Source organism: Notothenia coriiceps, unplaced genomic scaffold (assembly GCF_000735185.1).
Source record: "Notothenia coriiceps isolate Sejong01 unplaced genomic scaffold, NC01 NC01_scaffold00033016, whole genome shotgun sequence".
NCBI lineage: Eukaryota > Metazoa > Chordata > Actinopteri > Perciformes > Nototheniidae > Notothenia > Notothenia coriiceps.
This window is the reverse complement of record NW_011365717.1, coordinates 165-9947: the sequence shown is the minus strand read 5'-3', so window position 1 is coordinate 9947 and position 9783 is coordinate 165. Positions and strand designations below refer to the sequence as shown.

Below are 9783 nucleotides of genomic sequence, written 5' to 3'. Positions count from 1 at the left end.
ATGATTGATAAGTGTGTGGGCTGTCTTTCATTTTGACACACAGAACAATGTTATAATAAACATACATGCATACTGTATGTTAAATGGATATATATCCGCCTTTCTTTCATTTATCTTTCCATTCCCACAACAATATACATAAAGAAATGGCATATTTTGGACATAGTTCGAATGGTGATTAATCATGATTAATTTATATTTAAGCCGTGATTAATTTGATATATATATATATATATATATAGGGTATGTATATATATATAGGGTATGTATAGTAGAGTGTTCTACAATGTATAATAATCATAACACTGGTTTATTTCATTTAAATACAAATAATTGGATATTTCATGTGTCTGTTATAAGATATCACAGCTCTTATGTGCCTTTTGTCCTCTGTCAGATGAAATCATTGCAAACTCAAGATCGTCCTACGAAGCCGCCTATGTCACCAGCAAAGAGGAAATGCCCCCAACCCACCCAATCCGTCTTGGTCTTGCGCTCAATTTCTCTGTTTTCTACTATGAGATCCTCGGCTCACCTGAAGAAGCCTGCAAGCTGGCTAAAGAGGTGCGTTCATAACACTAAATGTTCATACAAGATGGCAACCTGTTTAATTTAATGCAAATGATTGAATGTAATATGTTTTGATTATTGAGCTAAAACAGTGTACTGACACTTAAGAGCTTGTTTAAGATCACCATCCTTACAGCAGTCTAAAACATATTTTTGAATCTGTTAGGCTTTTGATCAGGCCATTGCAGAGCTGGATACACTGGGCGAAGATTCCTACAAGGACAGTACACTAATCATGCAGCTACTGAGGGACAACTTGACAGTAAGTTTCCCTTGCTTGGACACAAACTCACTTAAATGACATCTACATATCGTGTGCAATTTGTCATGTTCTTCATTGATTAGTCTTGATTTATTTTCTCAATTGTTTGTTTTTTAAATGCGATTACAGCTTCCTAGAACCAATGGTAATGTTTCCAACTTTCAGTCTAAAAGAATAACAGATTCACTTAACTATTATAGAATAATTTAAGGTAATTGATTATCAAAATGGTTGAATATCATTTTTCAGTTGTAGCTCTAATTTAACAACATTCATTCATGGTTCATTATGTTTGATTGAGTAGGTGGGGCTTACTACCCCATGACAATCTGTGACCAGAAATATTACGGTTTAGAGTTTGGTAACTTTTTTGGAGTCTTTCAAACGACATACACTGTATAAATAATTTGCAGTGTAGAAGTTTATCACGCTCAAAGCATTTCAAAATAACATTAAATGAAATGAAATGATATTTCTGTCTAGAAATAATTTCCTGTTGACTGTGCAATGCAACAACTACCCATGTATGAGGACAGGAGCCTTTTACCCTATTGTAGAGATGAATACTGAAATCCGGTAGTAAATGGGCTTTGGGGCTAAATTATTATAATACCGTGGTATCCATAAGCTTCAATGTTATCGGTTTTGCTATTGGTACTGGAGAAATGTCATAAACAATATCTTGCACGTTGTATCTCATCAACTCCATTTCCAATTTGCAATAAGATTAAAAAATGTGGATAAGCACCTTGCAGTTCACCAAAGCTGCATTCACATGATACACAATTTGCTCTTTGCTCACCACTAGGTTAGACCACAGAGCATGTAAGTTCCGTTTCTATGCATACCTCCCCCTTCTAGCTTGCGCCTCTTCATGCAACTGTTGTTTGATTGGTTGTGTGGTGAAAAGTCACCAATTAGGTCGAAGTTAAAATAATTTGAACTTCGAGCGCAGAAGTTACCAATGTTTACAAGCGATGCGCGACACTAAGAATTGAAGTGTGGTTACACTTTACAAGTTTTATTTGGACAATGCTCGTTGCTACAAGTGCAATAAGGGATTTTTGTGTAATGGCGGAAACACAAGCAATCTGTCCAAACATCTGGCGCAAGTGCACTATATTCAGGCAGAGAAATGCACTTTTTGGAACTGCCCATCTCCTAGCTGTCGTTGCCCAAGCTACGAGTAATTTTACCAGTTCAGGTATGTTATGTTGCTTGCCGCCTAGAGCCCACACAGAGTTTACTCAATTATACAAACATGGGTTGAGTATTAAATACAAAAAAAATGTCATTAGTTTTACATTTCCATCATCACAACTAGGGATGTCCCGATCACCTTTTTTTGCTCCCGATCCGATTCCGATCATTTGATTTTGACAATTTGCCGATACCGATTTTTCCCGATCTGATCTTTATGCAATGCATTAAGAGAAAAAAAAAGAAAAAAAGCATTCAAGTTGTCCCTTAAGGTTATTTTTTTATTTAAATTAGATATTCTATCCAACATGGATATAGCTCTTTTTTTCAAAAGGCAGCATTGGATCAGTTCAGTTGTGCAGCATTGGATCAAAACAAAATAAAGCTTATCAGTACTCGTTAGCTTACTGCTACAATTAGACACTACGCCCTGCCCACTCTGTTGCCAGATTTGAGAGAAATAGGTCTATGAAAACAAGCCCCAAAGAAGCAACACATACATGATGTTGTGTAATTTGAAACCAAAACTAAGGCCTCAGGATGACTTTAAGACTTGAACATGGTCATTTTTGTTTTGTAACATTGAATAAAATAAATAAATAAAGTATTTTTAAAAAAAAAGAAAAAAGATCCCGATCCCCGATTTTTTTCCTCCCGATTCCGATCTTTTGAAAATCACGTGATCGGCTCCGATCCCCGATCACGTGATCGGATCGGGACATCTCTAATCACAACTATTATTATAGAATACTCTCTGAACTGGGCATGTAATTGACTGATTCTGATAAACGTGCTTCATACGGACACAATTCTGCAGCATGTGCTTGTTCTGCAGCAGCAGCTCCTCACTGGGAGGAAGGAGAGAACTGCGACATTAATGACTTCAAAACGTACAGCAGACTGCCATCAGTCATCTTTAAAATAACAAACAGACTTTAGATTTTGTCCGTCATAACAGAAAATAAAGGATTACCGCGTCCTCTTCAACATTGCTAAGTAACATGACAGTAAAACCTATTAACACATTAGTACATGGGGAGAACATTGGCGAATGCATCGGTCATCCCTACTAAGCATGGCTAGTTGGATTTGTCCCGAAAGCAATTTTTATGAACTCAATACAGCATGGGGTGGGGAACCTTTTTCCTCTCAAGGGCCATTTCAATTTTTTCAACATCCTCCAAGGGCTGTACAAATGATTGACCTCTGATTAAAAATACTAAAATCACAGCACATTCATTTGGCCTTTCTTTCATGCTGTGCAAAGAAAAAGCATCCTCTTAATCCAGATATCTAACCATGACTCGCGCATGCATGACCGCCAAAACAGAAAGATATAGACACAAGATGTGTCCAAATGTATTTAGTTTCCTATCCATGTGGACATGATTTAAGTGGGGGGTGGGCTTAACCTCCTCTAGGGGGGTCCGGGTTTTTTTTAACTGGCAGTTAAAAGCATCAATCTGGTGCACTTTGAGAGCAACATTAGGAGACCTATGGATACATCTCTCAACACCCATATGAAACAGAACTGTAAGCAGATTTCTTTTTCTTTATGGATATTTTACAAATCACTCTCCTTTCAAACTGTATTTTTGTTTATCAATAACAACTTTTTTTTACTGTCATATAGTATTTTATACCTGTTTGCTTCTTTTATTTTTTTATAACTATAATGATCATATAAAGATGTGCCTTTACCTCACTGGTTGTAGAAAAAGCTTCTTATATTCATTAGCATAGCTAGCTAACCAGATGGTAATAACAACAAAGTTATTGACTGTGTGATCAGTATGACAGATGAACAGATCACTACTGGGCTTACAACTAAAGACACAGCCACGCAAAAACGGCAGCATGTGTACGACTCCTTATGGGTACTGCAATTTCTGAAGTGCCAGAGCGACGTTCTGGTGCTCTCTGTCAGAACTACAGCCCTGTCACGTGATCACACGTTAGGCTCATGTTGTGTTCAAGGACCCTGACCGTGGCCAGGAAAAACAGGCACTCGCACAGGCTTTCTTTTTTTGGTCACTGGAGAGTAGAATGCGATACTTTGAACTTTCTAATGAAATGAACATGTTAAGATGAGGTGTTAATGGGTGTGTCCCTATTTTCCTTTACCTACTATTTTACCTTCTTTTTTCAGCTGTGGACTTCTGATAACCAGGCCGAAGAGGAACAAGAAGCAGCAGAATGAGCCTGACCCCCATACTCATCCCTGTCTGCCTGCCATCATTCCGGTTCATCTTCATCATGATTATCAACACTGAGACGACCACATTATTCACATTGTTTCCAATTCTTCATCTTTTTTATATTGAGTCCCCTCAACACCTTTCTCATTCCTATCAGTTTACTATTCCTTCTTTAGTAACTGCATGGGAAGGGGGATGGGGAGGGAGGGCAGGTTTTAAATCCGTGATGTGAGGGTCCTGGTGAAAGCATAAAGGGTGTTTAGGGTTGGTTGCTTGTCAGCTGACCTTTTTTGTGTGGGAGAAATGGGGGTGTTGCATTATTGAGGTGCTGGGTGAAAGGGGAAGTTCTTAACTCATGAAACATGCAGCTGTATGTATCATATTCATTTTGAAGCTCCTGTTCTTCATTAACACCATCTTTTGATGATACATCTGGGGTTTCACAAAATCAGGGGTCAGCTCCTTACACCTTAGGAGACAGCAGCTGGGACCGGTGGAGGTGTAAAGGAGACAGATGGCAAGGTTTTGTTGAAACACAAAGGTAACATTCCATAAACTGTCAGTTTCAACTTTCTACTCTTTATTATTTGTATTTGTTTTTGGGTGACATGCTTTTGTATTTCTGTGTCAATTACGAGGTATAGAAAAAATTTAAAAACAAAAAAGCACACAAACTTGATATTGTTTTTATGAGCACAGCAGTAAGAAAAAGTCCTTATCTAGTTACTGCTTTTTTCAAATTTAGATTTTTATTTGATTTGTCTTTTATTCTCGGTTTCCTTTCGATACTTGCCTTAACTGCATGTTGGTAAGAAGTAGTTTGTAGACTTGTAAGGATGGTTGTTGTTGGGCAGGCAAGCTTTGTTCATGTCTTTGGAATTTTCATACAGAACACCCAAGCATAGCTGTTATTTGGGGGGAAATGTGTAATTTCATGCAAGTGGAATAAAATAATTATTTAAAAGTTCCAACTATTAGTCTCATTTGGCCCAGCAGCCATATTATTCAAAGTCTAGTATAAATGAATTGCACTCCGCTCTCAGGAATGGTTGTCTGGGTCTGGGAGGAGGAGAACAAGTCACCTTACTTTATGAGAATAATGAAAACATTCTGCTCCTGTTCAATGTTGTTGTTTGCTCCTTTGTAATGTGTCCTTTAAATACATCATACAAGTGTGTTCTTGGTGGAAAAGCCAAACATATATAGGACCTCAAGCCACACATCTGAGTATGCTGGACCTTTAATGACCTTCATAAAAATTGCTACTAAGAAATCCTATTGACCCCCAAAAGGATTTGTTAATTAAATTAGAAAGGGTGAAACATTTCTGAACAACTATTTCACGGGACTAAAGCATTTTTAGTCTGTATCCTAAACCAAAAAGCTACATGTCTTGCTTAATTGCCACTGCTTAAAGGAAAATCTAAACTTTAAGGATTATCTGCCATGACAATTTCGCTGCTATTGCATCTTTTAACCCCTACCCATAGGTAAACGGCAGTGCAGTCAATTGCAAATCCTCTGCACAGCCTGGTTCCAGCAGATTTCCCTCTCTGGACACGGGCTGCTGTGGGTGGTGCAAGATAAACAATAAATAGTTTAAAGTTTGTATTGATTGCATAATAAAATACATAATGTATGTATAGCCTGCCATAAAACGAAACTCGCTGTGTCGATGAAGCACGACTACTGCGGGAGCGTGCGATGGCTCACGCACGTTACATTGTCAGGAAAAATATTTCAGGGGCTATTACAGTGAGTTTTTCTTATAAGTAACACTGTAGTTAAAATGCCTGGTTTATCAGACGATTTGGCCTTTAGGAACACTGATCAGTCAAAATCACTTTACAGATTAGATTGATATGATCGGCAATATATTATTTCTGCAGGCGAAGTTTTAAGTTAGGATTCGTTACGTGACATTAATCATTCTCAGACGCAGCAATACAGTCCAACATACCAGACTTTATGGAAACAACCATTGATTTGAACGAAGTGGATGATATTTGTCTGAGCTGATGCAGCTGCAGGAGGATGTTAAATAAACAACTGTCTCCCTTTCATTCTCAAGATGAACAATACATGCCCTAAAATCTATTTAGTCTCAAATGGGGTGACATTTTTAAATATTAACTAGCATGAAAAAAACTAGAATTTAAGAGGTATCCTGGCTCACTTCTTCCGAAATAATATGTAAATACTTTTTATTTGGATATGTATTATTAAATTTAGTATGAGTATTATTTCGTATAATCGTATGTCTATCTGCTAACATAAGTTGAAAAATAGATAGTGGATGAAGCTGTTCAATCAGCTTACATTGGGCACATTCCTTACATTTGAAGACATAACAAAGCTGGGGACTCGAGTTAGTAAAAAATTAATTGTAACGCTCAAAATTCCATATAATATGAATTATCGCGAGATGTGAGACGTCAACATTGATGAACGCGCCGTGATCTCGACCAGAATAGTGAAACAACCTCCGCCGACCTTCCTTTCATCATTCCCGTAATCCGTCTGCGTAGGGTGTGCTCCAGAGCTAGTCTCGGCACACATTTTATTATTATGAAACAAACCAAAAGCTAGAGAGCACACGCAGACATATTTTTATAAGAAAAAAAAATCGGTGAAGCAGGATTTAATTTGACAACTCAAGCAACGGAAGAACAGCCTTCGAAAAAGAAAGAAACACGGAACGAGAAGCACGTTATCGAGCAGCGAGAGTCATTGTTGAAAGCGTGGGTGATTAACGTTAGCCACTACTTAGTTTTACCTTTTATAAAGGGGTTGTCATTCCAGGGAACATCGTTAACCAGAACATTTGCTTCGTTAACAGTCAGCTATTTCGCTTCCTCTCTCACTAGGACAGAGTACTGAGTCAGAGCTGTCAGAGCTGTCAGCCGCAGCGTTTAGGTCACGACATTTTGCTAATCAAGCTAAGTAGCCCACATTGCTAACTTTAAAGAGAGCTAGAATATGTGTCTGGGATCTTATTTTGTATAGGTGATAGCTGAGAACAATTGGATTTATATATCGGAAGCTGTCACAAGCAGAAGAGTGTCATCCAAATTTAACATTTATAATACAAGCCTGAGAACCCTCGTCGTCAGACATGAATCCCAGCGCTCCTAGCTACCCGATGGCTTCCCTCTATGTGGGAGATCTGCATGCAGACGTTACCGAGGCTATGCTCTACGAGAAATTCAGCCCGGCTGGGCCCATCTTATCCATCAGAGTGTGCAGAGACATGATCACACGCCGGTCTCTTGGCTATGCATATGTCAACTTCCAGCAGCCGAATGACGGTAAGTTTACAATAAAATAACACAGCAACGACAGGGATGTGACCCAATCTGACACAATTTTGACAACATATTGTACATGCCATGTTACAGCAGTTCTACATTAGTACCATTGGGATTTAGTATGCACGTTGTGGTGGAAAGAGATATGTGTTTTGTATTCCTAAGTTATTCCAATAGGGAAAATCTAATTCAAACCTACTGTCATCAGAAGTCTTATCATGGTTTCTGATTTTTAGCTGAGCGAGCCCTGGACACAATGAACTTTGATGTAATCAAAGGCAGACCACTCCGCATCATGTGGTCTCAGCGGGATCCCTCCCTAAGAAAAAGTGGTGTGGGCAACATCTTCATCAAGAACCTGGACAAGTCTATTGATAACAAAGCACTCTATGACACCTTCTCTGCATTTGGAAACATCCTCTCTTGCAAGGTAGGTGGGGCGACATGCATTTGGATGGCCTCTGTTTTGTGTTCAAGTGCTTTACATAGAGTCCACTAGTTTGCATGACTAAACATTGTCAGATGGAAGCTGATTGTGTGAGTCTGATTGTTTTTCAAATGGACGGTGTTGTGATTGTGTTGACATGCCTAATTTCCATTTCCCAAGGTTGTTTGTGATGAGAATGGCTCAAAGGGGTACGGCTTTGTCCACTTTGAGACCCACGAGGCTGCTGAGCGGGCCATTGAGAAAATGAATGGCATGTTGCTCAATGACAGAAAAGTGTAAGTGTGACCACAATTTACCTGTGTCTCACATATTTCGGGGGTATTCACATTAACCTGTGATTTTTTTTTTTTTTTTATACAACTAATGTGAGTTTATGTTTAACTGCATCTTGGTTTCATACTCAAATTTAATTATGTTGAATGAACTGTTCATACAGCAACAATTATGAAGGTGTCAAAATAATGTTAACAAGTTATGCAAAACAATTATCTGCTGGGGTGCGGTAATGGTCTTGATATGTGTTAATTGTTACAATATTCACATTATTCAATCAACAGATTTGTTGGACGCTTTAAGTCTCGTAAAGAAAGGGAGGCTGAGCTTGGAGCCCGTGCCAGAGAGTTTACCAATGTTTACATCAAGAACTTTGGGGATGACATGGATGACGTGAAGCTGAGGGAGTTGTTTAACCAATATGGTATGACAATGATACATTTCAGAGACTCATAATGTTTGTATAATGCAGGTTAATGGTGTGATATGGCTGGTAAAATGTTTTGATTATTTGTTATAATTTGAAGGACCTTCACTAAGTATCCGGGTTATGACTGATGACAGTGGCAAGTCTAAGGGATTTGGCTTCGTCAGCTTTGAGAGACATGAAGATGCACAGAAGGTTAGAATCTACTCTTGGTTATTTTTTATTATGCCCCATCATATGCATCTAACTATTGAAAAATGACCATCACAACACTTGTCACTGTAATTCTGCTTCTCTTTCACTCTAAGTATTCTATTGCTTATATCAGCGGTTTTCAAAGTGTGAGGCGCGCCTCCCCAGGGGGGCGCCAGAGAGCTTCAGGGGATGCGCATCGTGAAAAAATAACTAGAAACAGTGAAATCTAGCTAGTTAACTTCAGCTGACCTTATGCGAGCGACAACATGGATCGATTTTTAGTAAAGTTACCTAAAGTGAGAGAGGAGACAGCGTCTGGCAGAAAACGGAGGAAGTATGACCACGATTATTTGAAGCTAGGAATTTCATGGACTGGTCCTGGCAGGGGCGGACTGGCCATCTGTGTGTTCGGGAGAATCGCAGAATGGCCGGTCGTCAGTGGGCTGTTGACGGCCGCCTCGGTTCGCTGAAGGCCGGCACCGCCCTTTATTTTAATTGTAATAATAGGTGCTTTCACACCGGAGTACTTTTCCCAGTATAGTTCCGATATGGTTCCGAAAATGTGCGTTCACACCAAAAGGTGTGCTTCATATAAGGCCCCGCCTTACATTTTCCGCCACAGATTTGGGGAAATTGGTCCGTGCGCAAAGCATTGTGGGGATTTTAAGACCGGAGTCTACACATGTGCAGCCTCGAAATTTCTCCAAACGGAGTATGCCGGGCTCGGTAGATTTCCAAGTATGCTGGACATTGGAACAGTCCTTCGGCGGCACTCGATGACGTAGTATGCTTGAAATAGTGGTTCTGGAGCAGCTTTACTCGCGATTGAGAAACACCCACGGAGAGGGACTAACTTATGGTAACACAAAAGAAAACATGGGAGCGGCAGCTTCTTCTGAAGC

The 9783-nt window shown here is 39.3% G+C and overlaps 2 protein-coding genes across 2 annotated transcripts; both read left to right on the top strand.

The window, feature by feature from the left end:
- Positions 1 to 342: 342 nt before the first annotated feature.
- On the top strand, positions 343 to 5198 carry LOC104961284 (14-3-3 protein beta/alpha-A-like; the record flags this gene model as incomplete). Its single annotated transcript, XM_010789553.1, has 3 exons — positions 343 to 564; positions 737 to 832; positions 4182 to 5198. Coding segments are annotated over 3 exons (369 nt in total), but the record flags the coding sequence as incomplete, so codon positions are not given.
- Positions 5199 to 6706: 1508 nt separating this feature from the next.
- Positions 6707 to 8881, top strand: LOC104961283 (polyadenylate-binding protein 1-A; the record flags this gene model as incomplete). Its single annotated transcript, XM_010789551.1, has 5 exons — positions 6707 to 7538; positions 7775 to 7968; positions 8146 to 8261; positions 8544 to 8683; positions 8787 to 8881. Coding segments are annotated over exons 1-5 (738 nt in total), but the record flags the coding sequence as incomplete, so codon positions are not given.
- Positions 8882 to 9783: the final 902 nt, after the last annotated feature.